A 19,249-nucleotide genomic window follows, 5' to 3' on the forward strand; every position below is an offset into this window, starting at 1 on the left:
GACTGACACACCTCCCCCTCCCCCCATCTAAACTATCTTTTCTCTCCCTCCAAATGGACAAACAAGACCCGTGATAATTGCAGCTCCTATCCCTTTTTCCGAAGAGGTTAGGTTACCTTTCACATGCAATATTGGAGGGTCTACTATACCTGCACTGTTGACAGCCCTGATTCATTTATGTAAAGCAAATTAAGATTATTAAGATTCTTGACATATAAATCAAAGCTAGAATTTGTCAGTTGTACAACTAGACTTAACCTATTACATATAATAGCAAAATCCCTCCAGAATTAGACAGTGAAAATCACTCTTTATGTTAAGACACAAGTACAAGGAACTCACATTTACCGTTCTGTATTGAAGCCCATGTGAGGAGTCTTTCGCTGATGTAAATAATCAGTTGTCGTAGTGAGTGGAGCAACATTTTTGCAGTGGATTACAGCTTCCCCAGAATACAATGGCTGCAATGTTTTCAGTGAGATTTAATCCTGAGAAAAATGTTGACTGACTGCAAGAATCGTAACTGATACACTTGAGCAGTGAAAGACGGAAAAAAATTATTTTAAAACTTCTCTGTTGAAATGGATAGTTACTGAAGAGTGGAATTCTGCGAGGAAATTTCTCATCACTGATTTGAAATACTTAGAAATGTGTTTACATTTTAATTTGTAGCAATTTCTCTGCTGTCACTTTCTGCCCTCTGCTGGCTTTCCAGTGTTGTAGGTTCCAGCAGCCATCACACGTTGGCCTTGGTTCATGCTCAGAAGGTTGTGTGTTCAAAGTCCCAGTCCAGAAACTGGAGCGTCAAATCCATGCCGTTGCTTCCAATGCCACATTAGGAGGTGATCTTCTCACCCAAGAGCAGAGCACAGACATGCAGAAAGTAATGCTGAGCTTTTTTTAACGATGGGTGTCAATGGGTGTCACCATCAGGAGCCCACTCTGAATAAAAAGGACACAGACAACTTTCTTGCTCCCCCTCATTCAATTGTGGTTCTGGGTACAGTCACCTAATTCAGCACCAGCTGGAGTTAAACTTTTTTTATGTGGCCAGTATCTAGGTGGCAGCATGCGTTCGACCAAAAGGAAGACCTTGGTTGTCAATAATAAAATGTATTTTTGGGGGTGAGAGCCCCTCCAATCCGGCTGATAACGTGGAATGTGAGGGGCCTGAATGGGCTGGTGAAGAGGGCTCGAGTGTTCGCGCACTTAAAGGGACTGAAGGCGGACGTGGCCATGCTCCAACAGACACACCTGAAGGTGGCGGACCAGGTCAGGCTAAGAAAGGGATGGGTAGGACAGGTATTCCACTCGAGACTGGACGCGAAGAATAGAGGGGTGGCAATATTGGTGGGCAAGCGGATGTCATTTGAGGCCAAGACTATTGTAGCGGACAATGGAGGGCGATATGTAATGGTGAGCGGTAGGCTGCAAGGGACGTGGGTGGTATTGGTAAACGTATACGCCCCGAACTGGGATGATGCAGGATTCATGAAGCTCATGTTGGGGCGCATTCCGGACCTGGAGATAGGAGGCCTGATAATGGGAGGGGACTTCAAGACAGTGTTGGATCCAAATCAAGGACTGGACAGAGGCCGGCGGCGGCCAAGGTACTTAGGGGGTTTATGGATCAGATGGCGGGAGTGGACCCATGGCGGTTTGCAAGGCCGCAGGCCAGGGAATTTTCTTCTCCCATGTACACAAAGCCTACTCCCGGATAGATTTCTTTGTTCTGGGTAGGGCGCTCATCCCGAGGGTGGACGGGATGGAGTATTCGGCTATAGCTGTTTCGGACCATGCCCTGCACTGGGTGGAACTGGAGCTGGGAGAGGAGAGGGACCAACGCCCGTTGTGGCGGCTGGATGTGGGACTGCTGGCGGACGAGGTGGTGTGTGGGAAGGTGAGGGGGTGTATCGAAAGGTACTTGGAGGCCAACGACAACGGGGAGGTGCGGGTGGGGGTGGTATGGGAGGCGTTGAAGGCGGTGATCAGGGGAGAGCTAATTTCCATTCGGGCTCATAGGGAGAAGACAGAGGGTATGGAAAGGGAGAGGTTAGTGGGGGAGATTTTGAGAGTGGACAGGAGATACGCATAGGCCCCGGAGGAAAGATTACTTGGGGAAGGACGACGGCTCCAGATGGAATTTGACCTGCTGACCACAGGGAAGGCGGAGGCACAGTGGAGGAAAGCGCAGGGGGCGACCTACGAGTATGGGGAAAAGGCGAGTCGGATGCTGGCACACCAGCTCCGTAAGAGGATGGCAGCGAGGGAAATAGGGGGAGTCAAAGATGGAAGGGGAGCCACGGTTCGGAGTGCGACGAAAATAAACGAGGTATTCAAGGCCTTTTATGAAGAGCTGTACAGATCTCAGCCCCCAGCGGGGGAAGAGGGGATGAGACGATTCCTAGATCAGCTGAGATTCCCGAGGGTGGAGGAGCAAGAGGTGGCTGGTTTGGGGGCACCAATTGGGTTGGAGGAGCTGAGCAAGGGTTTGGGGAGCATGCAGGCGGGGAAGGCCCCGGGACCGGACGGATTCCCGGTGGAGTTCTACAGGAAGTATGCAGACCTGTTGGCCCCGCTACTGGTGAGGACCTTTAATGAGGCAAGAGAGGAGGGGACCCTGAAAAAAAACTTTTTTAAACAAAATAATTTTTTTTAAAAAAATGTATTTTTTACCTAGTGACTTATTTTGCTCTGGAAATCACTGCCTGAAAAGAGAATAAATTACCCAGAGCGATTCGGACAGATTGGCTAAAAAGGAATAAAATGGTGGGACATTGGGAAAAAGCAGGGAAGTGGGATTATGGTATCTCGGCTGTATGATTCCATAACCCTAACCAGTCATCAACTGTGCTCCCCAATGGTCAGGTAATAAAAATAGTATCAACCCTAGACCTGAGCCCTATACACTGGATGAACCTTGGTAAGAGTCCTTATCTGGTCTCATTGGTCCTGGTCAGGCAGTGGTAGAAGGGTTACAGTCAATCTCAGTGCACTGGGTCCATGGAGAGGAAATTGGGCAAAGTGTTTGCCCACTATCCCGTGATAGTTGATAGAAAGTGCTTGTATGTAAACATTGACGGGGATTGCTTCTGGACAAGATCTTACACTGCACCCAGTATGTCCGGCTCACACTAAATATTCAGTCACTGCGCGCATTACGGGAGGGCAGAAAACCACAATGAATTCAAAGGTTTTTGGGGGTAGATGGGAATGTGGAACTTGAAACACAGATGGATGAGCCGTGGTCTTATTGAAGGACAGAGCAGGCTCGAGGGATCAAATGATCTATTCCTGCTCCCATTTCGTATGTTCATATGTTTGTTTTGTAGATCATACCCCAGAAAGAGTCTGTGCGTTGAGGAGAGTTTTATAGAAGAAGAGACAATGGGAGTATTTTTAACCTAATGCGCCAGTTAATTTGAATCTAAAATTGCCTGGGGTGGCACACACACCAGAGGTTGTGTAGACAGATAGCACAGGGTTCAGTGTTTGAGAACTGAAACTAACACATGGAAAAGGATTAGAATACATCAAATGGCCATCAGCTTTATTGCATCTTGACATACACTATGAATCCGTCCCTCCTTTCCCATTTACGCTAGTGGAGGAAATAGCCCAGAGAAATGACTACTTGGACCAATTTAAAGGGGAAAATAAACTGGGAAATTCCACTCGAATTTCTGGAAGTAATCTAGAATGCAGCTGGAGGCTGTGCTGACTCATCTCTGTAGTCTCAATTAACCCAGCTAGCATTTGTGTCTCGGCTGAAATGTATTTGGGATTTTCCAGTCACCAAAAAATTGTTTCCCTGTCGATCATCTGAATTTTGGAAACTTTTAGGATTTCTGAAGTCAAAGGTTTTCAATCAAAAATAATTCTATTTTTTGTTGAAAATTGCCCAGTCAAACAGGGGAAACCCAATGATTCATGGTGACACTGCCAATGTTTAGGAACAGGCCACGTATCAATTAATTGTCGAGAAAATGGGCTGCCGATGATCTGGGCTGGATTTGGTCATCTCAACCAGTAGCACTGCCAATGGTTTAAGGTATTGGGATGGGTCGTATGGGAATCAGAGAATCAGTCAGGGATTCTGTTGCAACCGCTTACATAGAACATAGAACAATACAGCGCAGTACAGGCCCTTCGGCCCACGATGTTGCACCGAAACAAAAGCCATCTAACCTACACTATGCCATTATCATCCATATGTTTATCCAATAAACTTTTAAATGCCCTCAATGTTGGCGAGTTCACTACTGTAGCAGGTAGGGCATTCCACGGCCTCACTACTCTTTGCGTAAAGAACCTACCTCTGACCTCTGTCCTATATTTATTACCCCTCAGTTTAAAGTTATGTCCCCTCGTGCCAGCCATATCCATCCGCGGGAGAAGGCTCTCACTGTCCACCCTATCCAACCCCCTGATCATTTTGTATGCCTCTATTAAGTCTCCTCTTAACCTTCTTCTCTCCAACGAAAACAACCTCAAGTCCATCAGCCTTTCCTCATAAGATTTTCCCTCCATACCAGGCAACATCCTGGTAAATCTCCTCAGCACCCGCTCCAAAGCCTCCACGTCCTTCCTATAATGTGGTGACCAGAACTGTACGCAATACTCCAAATGCGGCCGTACCAGAGTTCTGTACAGCTGCAACATGACCTCCCGACTCCGGAACTCAATCCCTCTACCAATAAAGGCCAACACTCCATAGGCCTTCTTCACAACCCTATCAACCTGGGTGGCAACTTTCAGGGATCTATGTACATGGACACCTCGATCCCTCTGCTCATCCACACTTTCAAGAACTTTACCATTAGCCAAATATTCCGCATTCCTGTTATTCCTTCCAAAGTGAATCACCTCACACTTCTCTACATTAAACTCCATTTGCCACCTCTCAGCCCAGCTCTGCAGCTTATCTATATCCCTCTGTAACCTGCTACATCCTTCCACACTATCGACAACACCACCGACTTTAGTATCGTCTGCAAATTTACTCACCCACCCTTCTGCGCCTTCCTCTAGGTCATTGATAAAAATGACAAACAGCAACGGCCCCAGAACAGATCCTTGTGGTACTCCACTTGTGACTGTACTCCATTCTGAACATATCCCATCAACCACCACCCTCTGTCTTCTTTCAGCTAGCCAATTTCTGATCCACATCTCTAAATCACCCTCAATCCCCAGCCTCCGTATTTTTTGCAATAGCCTACCGTGGGGAACCTTATCAAACGCTTTGCTGAAATCCATATACACCACATCAACTGCTCTACCCTTGTCTACCTGTTCAGTCACCTTCTCAAAGAACTCAATAAGGTTTGTGAGGCATGACCTACCCTTCACAAAGCCATGCTGACTATCCCTGATCATATTATTCCTATCTAGATGATTATAAATCTTGTCTCTTATAATCCCCTCCAAGACTTTACCCACTACAGACGTGAGGCTCACCGGTCTATAGTTGCCGGGGTTGTCTCTGCTCCCCTTTTTGAACAAAGGGACCACATTTGCTGTCCTCCAGTCCTCTGGCACTATTCCTGTAGCCAATGATGACATAAAAATCAAAGCCAAAGGTCCAGCAATCTCTTCCCTGGCCTCCCAGAGAATCCTAGGATAAATCCCATCAGGTCCCGGGGACTTATCTATTTTCAGCCTGTCCAGAATTGCCAACACCTCTTCCCTACGTACCTCAATGCCATCTATTCTATTAGCCTGGGGCTCAGCACTCTCCTCCACAACATTATCTTTTTCCTGAGTGAATACTGACGAAACATATTCATTTAGTATCTCGCCTATCTCTTCAGACTCCACACACAATTTCCCATCCCTGTCCTTGACTGGTCCTACTCTTTCCCTAGTCATTCGCTTATTCCTGACATACCTATAGAAAGCTTTTGGGTTTTCCTTGATCCTTCCTGCCAAATACTTCTCATGTCCCCTCCTTGCTCGTCTTAGCTCTCTCTTTAGATCCTTCCTCGCTACCTTGTAACTATCCATCGCCCCAACTGAAACTTCACACCTCATCTTCACATAGGCCTCCTTCTTCCTCTTGATAGAGAGTCAGCGCTGATCTTGGGTGAGGACAATATCAGCCTTGGCCAACAACAGTATCACCATTGGCTCGGGCCACACGGACAGGATGATGCTTAAGAATCGAGGATTTCAAGGGAAAGGGGAGGGAGGGGATATTGGATCCGACACCTTGTCGGATTACGAAAAATCATTGCAGGTGTAATTCCAGATAAGCAGGGCAGGAGGAGAAGAAGTCACAATCGAGAATGAATGGGATGCGCCGGTCGGCCAAGTTTTAGGTCCAAGTAATGCCAATAACAACAGCTTGCATTGTACAGCACTTTTAATGAGGTGAAACACCCCAACAGTAATGGAATCAGAATGAAAGAGACATTTGGGCAGGTTTCAAGGAGCATTTTGAAGGAAAGAGATTGAGAAATGGAGACATTGAGGGAGGTGTCTACCCATCATACCCATTCCCATAACCAAATCATACCCATTCAAGCAGCTGAATTTATGTCTGTCTTGGACACAATTTAGCTCTTCTTTCCCTGCCAATTTAATATATGTTAAATTTAATTAAAATGTGAGGCATGTAGTGGTAATGTCACTGGGCCGTAAGGCCAGGCTATTGCTCTCAGTTCAAATCCCATCAAAGCAGCTGGTGAAATTTAAATTCAATTAATAAAATCTGGGATTAAAGGTCAGTCTCAATATTGGTGACCATCGACTGTTGTAAAAACCCATCTGGCTTAGTGAAGGAAATCTGCCATCCTTACCTGGTCTGGCCTACATGTGACTCCAGACCCAGAGTAATGTGGGTTGACTTTTAACTGCCCTCTGAAATAGCCTAGCAAACTACTCAGTTCAAGTGAAATTAGGGACGGGCAACAAATGCTGACTTTATCAGCGACACCCACATCCCATGAAAGAATACATTTTAAAAATGTTTGAATTGAAATGCAGAATGGCATTGAGCTTATCCATGGTTACGTCTCTGTGTCGAAGGTTTGACTGAACTCTGGGCTGTAAGTGGTGCAGGTTCTGATTTTCATTCTGTGCCTATGCTTCTTTCTCAGGTTTGGCAGGTTGCTTCACGCAAAATCTGTGAGGACAGAACCAAGTACTTAAAGTTTGACAAGTGTTGCTCCAAGTGTCCACCTGGTGAGTAATGACATTACAATGACAATGGTTGGAACAAGGATCAGAACATGATAGCAGGAGTAAGTTATCCAGTCCCTCAAATTTGCTCCACCATTCCATTAGATCATAGTTGATCTTTATCTTAACTTCATCTACCGACCTTGGTCGCTTAAATACCCTGGCCTAAGAAAAATCCATCAACCCCGGGACTGAAATTTCCAATTGATCCACAACCCTGACAGTATTTTTGTGGGAGTGAGCTCCAGACTTCCACTATCCTTTGTGCGAAGCTATGCTTCCTGACATCACCCCTGAACAGCCTAGTTCGAATTGTAAGGTTGTGACAATCCCTTGCTTTGGGTTCCCCTGCAGAGGATTTCACTTTTCTCTATCTACCCAATCAAATCTTAAACACGGAAGTGACCTCGCCCTTTAATCTTCTACATTTGAGAGAATAGGAAGTACAAACTTTGTTGAGACAATCTGTCTAAGGATTTATGGGCGAATTCTCTCTCCCGCCCCCCCCCCCCCCCCCCCGTGGCGTATTTCCTGACGGCGGAGATGGACCGCTATTGGCGGCAGTCCCGTTGATGTCTACAGGGTTTTGTGTGCCCCGCACCCTCTGCCACCTGGAAATATGCCGCGGGGAAGGGGGGAATCAGCATTGGCGGGACTGGAAGACCCCGCCGGTGGGAAAGGCCGTAAAACTTTGGTCTTAGCCTTTTCTCCCTGGCATCGTTGTGCCAAGTCTATACTGCTGTTTCTCCAAGGTTAGTATATCTTTCCTGAGCTTGCACTTCCAGCAAGGGAGGCAGTGGAGTGGAAAGGGCATCCTGGAAGGATGTCAGAGGGAATGGTACTGTGATGTAGACAGAATTCTTCACTTCCAAATTCAAAGTTCAAACCTAATGTTGACATATAAAGAATTTCCTCCTGCAGTATTTTCTGATTACCTGATCAAAGGAGAAATGGTGGTGCAGTGGTAATGTCACTGGGTTAGTAACCCAGACACCCAGGCCAATTTTCTTGGGACATGGGTTTGTGTCCCATGGTATTTTAATTCATAAATACATTTGGAATTGTCAAAAGTTCATCTCAGTAATGCTGCTGAAAAAACCCATCTGGTTCACAAATGTCCCTTTAGGGAAGGAAATCTGCCGTCCTTACCTGGTCTAGCTACACGTGACTCCAGACCCACAGCAATGTGCTTGACTCTTAACTGCCCTCTACAGTGACCTGGCAAGCCACTCAGTTCAAGGGCAATTCGATGTGGGCAACAAATGTTGGCCCAGCCAGTGACACCCACATTCAATGAAAGAATAACAAAAAAGTGACCTCAGTTCGCAGGAGCCATTATGACCAGCTATCTTAACTTTCTACAGGCTCTTTTTATGGTTCCATCACCCCCACAGCCTCATGTCAATGGTCACTTTTCAGTTGTGTGCTTATACATTGGGGCTTGATAGGCCAATTCTGTCCTCACTTGCATTTTGCACACAGGAGAATTAAGACAAGGACGGTTGCAATGCCCCTGCCGCTCTCAGATTTGAGGTCAGGTAGCAAACCAGGAGCTACACTGGAAGAACTTTTCACCAGGTTTGTGTAGATCAGGAGTACGCTATATGGCACAATAGCCCACTGTGCTAGTGGAGGAGGCTGTAGGATTGATGATGTTGGAGATTTCGGAGGTCTGGAGCATCCCACCCATCTGTTTATAGGTGGGGGAGAGGGGCGATCACAAAAGCAAAATGTTGGAAATCTGAAATAAAACAGAAAATGCTGGGCGTTCTCATGGGTCGAGCTTGCAGCATCTGTGAGAGAGAAACGCTTCCGGTCGATGACCTTTCATCTGAGATTGTTTATGGTGTGACTAAAATCAAAGACAGGAGAGAAAAGATTTCCCCATATTTCCGAGTGTATGTGCTTTTGCTGAGGGTGCTGAATTGTTTGTTGTTTGCAGGCGAGTACATGAGCAGTAAATGCACAGATGTAAAGGACTCTGAATGTCAACGTTGTGGCCCTGACCGTTATCAGTCAGAGTGGAACACATTGGACCATTGCCAACTACACAAAAGCTGCAACAATAGTAGGTATTAATTACTGCCTCGTGTCTCATTGATTAGGAGCCAAAGCCTAATTCCTGGAAAGCGAGAAAGTACTTGTCCCAGGTACAGACTCTGAATTTAAGCCATCTATCTGCACCAATTCTGGCGAGATGTAATGCTGCCGCTCATTTTCCCCCTTCATTGTCTTCATGAACGATACATCGTGTTTCGGATTAACACAGCTAGAGCAGTGGGTGGACAGTTCACAGCTCCATGGGTTTAGCTCACTTGGCTGTTTGACAGCTGGTTTGTGATGCAGAGCAAGGCCAGCAGCGCAGGTTCAATTCCTGTATCGGCTGAGGTTATTTGTGAATAAGCCTTCTCAACCTTGCCCCTCCCCTGATCCTCAGGTTTAATCACCACCTGTTAGCTCTCCCTCTCAAAGGGGAAATCAGCCTCTGGTCATCTGAGACTATGGTGACTTACCTTACCTTACAACTCCAGGATCCCAGCCCAGAGCCTAGTCTTTAGGCTTGAGCCTGGACACTGAGGTGGAGATTTACAGACCAGTTGAGGTGGGGGTGACAAGAGCCAGGATGGATGTGAGCCATTCAAATGTCTTTTGGCAGGAATGGAAAATCCCACTGGTGGGAGATGTCACCTGGCTATTTGACCACCAGGGGCATCACAACCAACTTCGCACCACCTTCAGTAAAAAGAACTTGACCAACGGGAAGAGCTGTTGTGTTTGTTTCAAAGTGAGAGCAAACACTAGTAAAAATGCTGCCCCCTCAATAATCCATTAATATAATTCTTCGCTTATAATCTTCCTTCATGGTTATACTTCTTGGTGTATCGAATGGACATAATTCAATGTGCACTGTCATTTCTTTTCTCCTTTGACGCTCTTTCTCTCTATCTCTCTTTAGATGGAGGATTTGTGGTCGAGAATCCAGGCACTAGTACCACAGACACTGTTTGCCAGTGCCAGTTAGGAATGTACTGCGTCAACAAGGATTGTGAGATTTGCAAAGAAAACGAGGTCTGTGGACCTGGAACTGGAGTCGTTTACAGAAAAGGTAAAACCCTAGCACAGCTGGGCCATGGAAGGAAAGCATCAGGCATTGTGGATCCTCATTTATACTCAACTGAGTCATGGCTTTGTGAATTGAAGGACCATCAGGCTCCTTAGCAATGGGAAGAGACCATTAGATCCAAGCCGATTGTTTATTTTCGGGCAACTCTGTAAACCTCAGCTCACCCAAAGCTCTGCTCCCTGTCTCTTAACTTTGCAGCAAGACCCATTCACTCATTGCCGCTAGGCTTGCTGATCTGGCATTGGGCCTCGCTCCAGCAATGCCTCAAATTTAACATCCTCGCTCTCCCTACCTCAGACATCTCCTCCAGCTCCGCAACCTCCCGTGAGTGCGGCATTCCCCACTCTCTCTACCCAGCCATTGGCAGCTGTGCCATCTCAGCTTCCCAGAAGGAAAAAAAACAGTACAACGGGGAAATAAGAAAACTGATCCAAACTGTTTTCCCCTTTGGGTTCCTCGGCGCTTAAGCTCTGGAATTTTCTCTTTAATCCCCCTCCGTCTCTCTTTTAAGCCACTCTGGCCAAAGTTTTAATCGTCTGTCCTGAGGTCTCTGCTTCAGTACCTCATTCTTGCGCTCAGCGTCAGTCTTCGTCAGATTGCACCTTGGACAGTTTATGCTACGTTAATGATGCTATATTAAACTCACATTGTTGTAGCACAGAGTGAGCTAACATGGTGACAAATTCTGCACTGCAATATTTCTAAGCACTTTGCAACTACAAGTTGTATGTAGAATATAATCCTAAATGATGTTGTGCTTCTGTTTTGCTTATTAGATGAGGGTTTCGCAAGGCCTTTATGTGAGAAATGTGAAGCTGGATATTTTTCGAATGTGTCCTCTAAATTGGAGTCTTGCCAGAAATGGAACGAGTAAGTCTGGATACGATGCGGGGAGATTGCCGAAATAATCTTCCATAAAATTATCTGTTCGATGGCCTTGTTGCACAAGGGTTGGTACAGTGACATTGGGCAGGTCCTACTGGCTGTGTTGTGCCCGAAGGTAGCGTGGCGCGGCTGGTAGATGTTGGGAGATCCTACTTCCGGGATCTACCCGGCTCGCCACGCCTCGCGAGATCACATTAGATTTCGCGAAGCGTGGCAATATGAATCCTGCCCATTGTGAGCAGGATCACTTTCTGGCAAATCTGCATATTCGAGCGAGACAACTAATCTCACTCGAATATGCGTTCCCGAGATCTAACCAAGCTGTGGGATCTAACCTCAGGCGAGTGCCGTTCAGTGTTGGTCACCACAAACGGGGACCAGACGGAACGGCGCTAGTGGGAGTCTCCCAGGGGATCGGAGATCCCAGCTGCATACCCTCTGGGCAGGGTAGCATCGTGGCACTGCTGGTGCCATCTGGGCACCCTAGCACTGCCAACCTGGCATCCTGGCAGTGCCACTCGGGGACCAGCCTGGTATTCCTAAGGTGCCCAGGTGGCCTGCAAGCTTGCAGGGAAGTCCCAGGGTGCCAGGCTGGCACTGCCAAGCTGGCATATTTTATGTGGCGGAGTTCCAGGCAGAGGTGCCCTGCGTGGGTGTGGGTGGGTGCGATGGCCCAAGGACCCCTGATAGTGAGTTGAGGTTTTGGGGGGGTTTGGGAGTCGCGACGGGGGCTCGAGAGATTGGGATTACATTTACAAATAGCAGAGTTCCTTAGTCCTGGGAGTGGGGCCAAGTGCAGCCTCGGCCGCACATTCCCCGTCGAGTCTCTGATTTACCCGGATGGACATTAGATAACGGGTGTTTCTCAGTGCTCTGATTGCTGGGAAACACCCAGACTATCGCAAGCTATGAGACTCTGCCCCCATTTGGGTGGATCACCCCCATTGAGAGCAAAACATTCTAATCTATGCTGCCTTTGCGATCTTAGCCTAAGTGGGAGTTGAGGGTACTGGTTTGATTCCCGTCTTGGGTCACTGTCTGTGCGGAGACTGCACGTCCTCCCCGTGTGTGCGTGGGTTTCCTCCGGGTGCACCGGTTTCCTCCCACAGTCCAAAGGTGTGCAGGTTAGGTGGATTGGCTATGCTAAATTTCCCTTAGTGTTCATAAAGGTAGGTGGGGCTACTGGGTTACGGGGATAGGTTCGAAGTTTGGGCTTAAGTCAGGTGCTCTTTCCAAGGGCTGGTGCAGACTCGATGGGCCGAAGGGCCTCCTTCTGCACTGTAAATTCTATGAATTTTATGAATACACCGATCTCTCACAGATTCTATCGACAAATGAAGTATTAAAAACAGCAACATCAAAAGCCCAATTATGTATTATTCAAATAAGTTTGCTGTGGTGGGAGAGTTAGAAAATCAAGCCACTTCAGTTTTGATGAGAGAACCAGAGAATTCGAGGAATTGTTTTTAACACAGAGTTTGGTTATTAAAGGGAAGGGTTTGAATAGAGAGGATATTCACGGGATTAATTTTAATAGGAGAGTTCAGGAACAAGAGGGTTAAGATTTCACAGGCCAGGCATTAGAGAGTCAGTTTTCACTGGGAGAGTTTGGGTATGAGAGAGGTAGGTTCAACAGGAGTATTTGACTACCAGTGTGTTGCTTCAGTGGAAGAGTTTGGGTATGAGAGGGGCAGTTCACAATGGGAGTCATGAGGCATCAGAGGGGCAGTTCTTAATGAATGAGTATGGGTATTTGAGGGCAGTTCATTATGGGAGAGTTGGGGTAATAGACGGGTAGTTCACTATGGGAGAGTTGGGGTATTAGAGGGCAGTTCACTGTGGGAGAGTTGGGGTATTAGAGGGTAGTTCACTATGGGAGAGTTGGGGTATTAGAGGGCAGTTCACTATGGGAGAGTTGGGGTATTTGAGGGCAGTTCATTATGGGAGAGTTGGGGTAATAGACGGGTAGTTCACTATGGGAGAGTTGGAGTACTAGAGGGTTAGTTCACTATGGGAGAGTTGGGGTATTAGAGGGTAGTTCACAATGGGTCAGTTTGGGTATTAGAGGGTTAGGTCACTATGGGAGAGTTGGGGTATTAGAGGGCAGTTCAGTATGGGAGAGTTGGGGTATTAGATGGTTAGTTCATTATGGGAGAGTTGGGGAATTAGCGGGTAGTTCACTATGGGAGAGGTGGGACATTAGAGGGTAGTTCACTATGGGAGAGTTGGGGTATTAGCGGGTAGTTCACTATGGGAGAGTTGGGGCATTAGAGGATAGTTCACAATGGGAGAGTTGGGTATTAGATGGTAGTTCACTATGGGAGAGTTGGGGTATTAGAGGGGTAGTCCACTATGGGAGAGTTGGGGTATTAGAGGGTTAGTTCACTATGGGAGAGTTGGGGTATTAGACGGTAGTTCACTATGGGAGAGTTGGGGTATTCGAGGGTAGTTCACAATGGGAGAGTTGGGGTATTAGAGGGTAGTTCACTATGGGAGAGTTGGGTTATTTGAGGGTAGTTCAGTATGGGAGAGTTGGGGTATTAGATGGTTAGTTCATTATGGGAGAGTTGGGGTATTAGCGGGTAGTTCACTATGGGAGAGGTGGGACATTAGAGGGTAGTTCACAATGGGAGAGTTGGGGTATTAGAAGGTAGTCACTATGGGTGAGTTGGGGTATTAGAGGGTTAGTTCACTATGGGAGAGTTGGGGTATTAGAGGGTAGTTCACTATGGGAGAGTTGGGGTATTAGAGGGTGGTTCACTATGGGAGAGGTGGGGTATTAGAGGGGTAGTTCACTATGGGAGAGTTGGGACATTAGAGGGTAGTTCACTATGGGAGAGTTGGGGTATTAGCGGGTAGTTCACTATGGGAGAGTTGGGGTATTAGAGGGTAGTTCACTATGGGAGAGTTGGGGTATTAGAGGGTAGTTCACTATGGGAGAGTTGGGGTATTAGCGGGTAGTTCACTGTGGGAGAGTTGGGGTATTAGCTGGTAGTTCACTATGGGAGAGTTGGGATATTAGAGGGTTAGTTCACTATGGGAGAGTTGGGGTATTAGAGGATAGTTCACAATGGGTGAGTTGGGTATTAGATGATAGTTCACTATGGGAGAATTGGGGTATTAGAGGGTAGTTTACTATGGGAGAGTTGGGGTATTGGAGGGTAGTTCACTATGGGAGAGTTGGGGTATTAGAGGGTGGTTCACTATGGGAGAGTTGGGGCATTAGAGGATAGTTCACAATGGGTGAGTTGGGTATTAGAGGGTAGTTCACAATGGGAGAGTTGGGTTATTTGAGGGTAGTTCACTATGGGAGAGTTGGGGTATTGGAGAGTAGTTCACTATGGGAGAGTTGGGGTATTAGAGGGTAGTTCACAATGGGAGAGTTGGGTTATTTGAGGGTAGTTCACTATGGGAGAGTTGGGGTATTAGCGGGTAGTTCACTATGGGATTGTTGGGGTATTAGAGGGGTAGTTCACAATGGGAGAGTTGGGGTATTAGAGGGTAGTTCACTCTGGGAGAGATGGGGTATTAGCAGGTAGTTCACTATGGGAGAGGTGGGGTATTAGAGGGATAGTCCACTATGGGAGAGTTGGGGTATTAGCGGGTATTCACTATGGGAGAGGTGGGGTATTAGAGGGGTAGTTCACTATGGGAGAGTTGGGGTATTAGAGGGTAGTTCACTATGGGAGAGGTGGGGTATTAGCGGGTAGTTCACTATGGGAGAGGTGGGGTATTAGAGGGGTAGTTCACTATGGGAGAGTTGGGACATTAGAGGGTAGTTCACTATGGGAGAGTTGGGGTATTAGCGGGTAGTTCACTATGGGCGAGTTGGGGTATTAGAGGGTAGTTCACTATGGGAGAGTTGGGGTATTAGAGGGTAGTTCACTATGGGAGAGTTGGGGTATTAGCGGGTAGTTCACTATGGGAGAGTTGGGACATTAGAGGGTAGTTCACTATGGGAGAGTTGGGGTATTAGAGGGTAGTTCACTATGGGAGAGGTGGGGTATTAGAGGGGTAGTTCACTATGGGAGAGTTGGGGTATTAGAGGGTAGTTCACTATGGGAGAGTTGGGACATTAGAGGGTAGTTCACTATGGGAGAGTTGGGGTATTAGCGGGTAGTTCACTATGGGAGAGGTGGGGTATTAGATGATAGTTCACTATGGGAGAATTGAGGTATTAGAGGGTAGTTTACTATGGGAGAGTTGGGGCATTGTAGAGTAGTTCACTATGGGAGAGTTGGGGTATTAGAGGGTAGTTCACTATGGGAGAGTTGGGGTATTAGCGGGTAGTTCACTATGGGATTGTTGGGGTATTAGAGGGTAGTTTACTATGGGAGAGGTGGGGTATTAGAGGGGTAGTTCACAATGGGAGAGTTGGGGTATTAGAGGGTAGTTCACTCTGGGATAGTTGGGGTATTAGAGGGTAGTTCACAATGGGAGAGTTGGGGTATTCGAGGGTAGTTCACAATGGGAGAGTTGGGGTATTAGACGGTAGTTCACTCTGGGATAGTTGGGGTATTAGAGGGTTGTTCACTATGGGAGAGTTGGAGTATTAGAGGGTAGTTCACTATGGGAGAGGTGGGGTATTAGAGGGGTAGTTCACTATGGGAGAGTTGGGGTATTAGAGGGTTGTTCACTATGGGAGAGTTGGGGTATTAGCGGGTAGTTCACTATGGGATTGTTGGGGTATTAGAGGGTAGTTTACTATGGGAGAGGTGGGGTATTAGAGGGGTAGTTCACAATGGGAGAGTTGGGGTATTAGAGGGTAGTTCACTCTGGGATAGTTGGGGTATTAGAGGGTAGTTCACAATGGGAGAGTTGGGGTATTCGAGGGTAGTTCACAATGGGAGAGTTGGGGTATTAGACGGTAGTTCACTCTGGGATAGTTGGGGTATTAGAGGGTTGTTCACTATGGGAGAGTTGGAGTATTAGAGGGTAGTTCACTATGGGAGAGGTGGGGTATTAGAGGGGTAGTTCACTATGGGAGAGTTGGGGTATTAGAGGGGCAGTCCTCCATGGCAGAGCATGTGTATTGGAGGGGTAGTTCACAATGGGACAGTTGGCTGCCTGTTCCCGTGGAAGCCTTGGTCCCTTCACTGCCCTGCAGCAACAGCTCCACCTGCTGGCCAAGTGTGAGCATGCACTGGAATTGTTCAATACATCTGGAGCTGCCTGACTGACTCTCCAAACAGATGACACCTGCCCAGCTGTATGGAGACAAGAGTCTCTCTGGGTAGTGACAATGAAAAAGGGATGAAAAGTAATAATGTACTTTCCATTTTCTTGTTTTTCTGCAGCTGTCAGTCACTCCAAATGCTGGAAAATGGAACTTCAACAAAAGATGTGAAATGTGGTGAGTCGAGAAAGAGAATTTGTTTCTTAAACAATTACAAACTATCAAGACACATTGGCAGTAATTTTGACTTTGGTCCAGTGGAAATGTCCCAAGAAAGTCAATGGAAATTAAAATGAGGCTAGAAGGACAATGTACAGTTGATCTAACGGTTCCTGTTTACACAATTTCCCCAAACTAAAGTTACTCCCACTGTCATCATTTAAAACATTCATTGTGAAAACTCAGAAATATCAATCTCTTTATTTCTGAAGATTCTTTGCATCAACAGTCTGCTCCTCAAATACCCCAACACGCCCATTGAGAACTGTCCCTCTAAACCCCCAACACCCCCAGTGAAAACTGCCCCTCTATTAGCCCATATTCCCAGTGAAAACTGCCCCTCTAATAGCCCAACTCCCCCAGTGAAAACTGCCCCTCTAATAGCCCAACTCCCCCAGTGAAAACTGCCTCTCTAATACCCCAACTCCCCAGTGAAAACTGCTCCTCTAAACCCTAACTCCCCAGTGAAAACTGCCCCTCTAATACCCCAACACCCCCAGTGAAAACTGCCCCTCTAATACCCCAACACCCAGTGAAAACTGCCCCTCTAAACACCCAACTCCCCCAGTGAAAACTGCCCCTCTAATACCTCAACACCCAGTGAAAACTGCCTCTCTAATACACCAACCCCCCCAGTGAAAACTGCCCCTCTAAACACCCAACTCCCCCAGTGAAAACTGCCCCTCTAATACCCCAACACCCCCAGTGAAAACTGCCCCTCTAATACCCCAACACCCAGTGAAAACTGCCTCTCTAATACCCCAACTCCCCCAGTGAAAATGGCCTCTCTAATACCCCAACTCCCCCAGTGAAAACTGCCCTTCTAATACCTCAACACCCAGTGAAAACTGCCCCTCTAAACTCCAACTCCCCCAGTGAAAACTGCCCCTCTAATACCCCAACTCCCCAGTGAAAACTGCCCCTCGAATACCCCAACACCCAGTGAAAACTGCTCCTCTAATACCACAACTCCCCCAGTGAAAACTGCCCCTCTAATACCCCAACTCCCCCAGTGAAAATTGCCCCTCTAATACCCCAACTCCCCAGTGAAAACTGCTCCTATAAACCCCAACTCCCCAGTGAAAACTGCCCCTCTAATACCCCAATTCCCCCAGGGAAAACTGACCCTCTAATACCCCAACACCCAGTTAAAACTGCCCTTCTAATACCCCAACTCCCCAGTGAAAACTGCCCCTCGAATACCCCAACACCCAGTGAAAACTGCTCCTCTAATACCACAACTCCCCCAGTGAAAACTGCCCCTCTAATACCCCAACTCCCCCAGTGAAAATTGCCCCTCTAATACCCCAACTCCCCAGTGAAAACTGCTCCTATAAACCCCAACTCCCCAGTGAAAACTGCCCCTCTAATACCCCAATTCCCCCAGTGAAAACTGACCCTCTAATACCCCAACACCCAGTTAAAACTGCCCCTCTAATACCCCAACACCCAGTGAAAACTGCCTCTCTAATACCCCAACTCCCCCAGTGAAAACTGCCCTTCTAATAGCCCAATTCCCCCAGTGAAAACTGTCCCTCTAATACCCCGATACCCAGTGAAAACTGCCCCTCTAATACCCCCAACTCCCCAGTGAAAACTGCTCCTCTAATACCCCAACACCCCAGTGAAAACTACCCCTCTAATACCCCAACTCCCCCAGTGAAAACTGCCCCTCTAATACCTCAACGCCCAGTGAAAACTGTCCCTCTAATACCCAACACCCAGTGAAAACTGCTCCTCTAATACCCCAACTCCCCCAGTGAAAACTGCCCCTCTAATACCCCAACTCCCCCAGTGAAAACTGCCCCTCTAATACCCCATCTCCCCCAGTGAAAACCGCCCCTCTAATACCTCAACACCCAGTGAAAACTGCTCCTCTAATACCCCAACTCCCCAGTGGAAACTGCCCCTCTAATACCCCAACTCCCCAGTGGAAACTGCCCCTCTAATACCCCCAACTCCCCAGTGAAAACTGCCCCCCTAATACCCTAATTCCCACAGTGAAAACTGCCCCTCTAGTACCCCACCTCCCCAGTGAAAACTGCCCCTCTAATACCCCCAACTCCCCAATGAAAACTGCCCCTCTAATACCCCAACTCCCCCAGTGAAAACTGCCCCTCTAATACCACAACTCCCCAGTGAAAACTGCCCCTCTAATACCCCAACACCCCAGTGAAAACTGCCCCTCTAATACCCCAACTCCCCCAGTGAAAACTGCCCCTCTAATACCACAACTCCCCAGTGAAAACTGCCCCTCTAATACCCCAACACCCCAGTGAAAACTGCCCCTCTAATACCCCCAACTCCCCCAGTGAAAACTGCCCCTCGAATACCTCAACGCCCAGTGAAAACTGCCCCTCTAATACCCAACACCCAGTGAAAACTGCCCCTCTAATACCCCAACTCCCCCAGTGAAAACTGCCCCTCTAATACCCCAACACTCAGTGAAAACTGCCCCTCTAATACCCAACACCCAGTGAAAACTGCTCCTCTAATACCCCAACTCCCCAGGGAAAACTGCCCCTCTAATACCTCAACACCCAGTGAAAACATCTCCTCTAATACCCCAACTCCCCAGTGGAAACTGCCCCTCTAATACCCCCAACTCCCCAGTGAAAACTGCCCCTCTAATACCCCCAACTCCCCAGTGAAAACTACCCCTC

The 19,249-nt window shown here is 47.5% G+C and overlaps 1 protein-coding gene across 1 annotated transcript in view; it reads left to right on the forward strand.

Moving 5' to 3' along the window:
- Nucleotides 1–19,249, forward strand: part of LOC140428292 (tumor necrosis factor receptor superfamily member 5-like) — a 52,036-nt gene that overhangs the window by 16,369 nt on the left and 16,418 nt on the right. Inside the window, exons 2-6 of the mRNA XM_072514606.1 lie at nucleotides 7,101–7,185; nucleotides 9,125–9,250; nucleotides 10,139–10,288; nucleotides 11,083–11,176; nucleotides 16,489–16,544. Coding sequence (XP_072370707.1) covers nucleotides 7,101–7,185; nucleotides 9,125–9,250; nucleotides 10,139–10,288; nucleotides 11,083–11,176; nucleotides 16,489–16,544 — 511 coding nt within the window. The remainder of the gene's footprint in view (nucleotides 1–7,100; nucleotides 7,186–9,124; nucleotides 9,251–10,138; nucleotides 10,289–11,082; nucleotides 11,177–16,488; nucleotides 16,545–19,249) is intronic.

The sequence above is a fragment of the Scyliorhinus torazame genome, chromosome 8, assembly GCF_047496885.1.
Source record: "Scyliorhinus torazame isolate Kashiwa2021f chromosome 8, sScyTor2.1, whole genome shotgun sequence".
In the NCBI taxonomy this organism is placed as follows: Eukaryota; Metazoa; Chordata; class Chondrichthyes; order Carcharhiniformes; family Scyliorhinidae; genus Scyliorhinus; species Scyliorhinus torazame.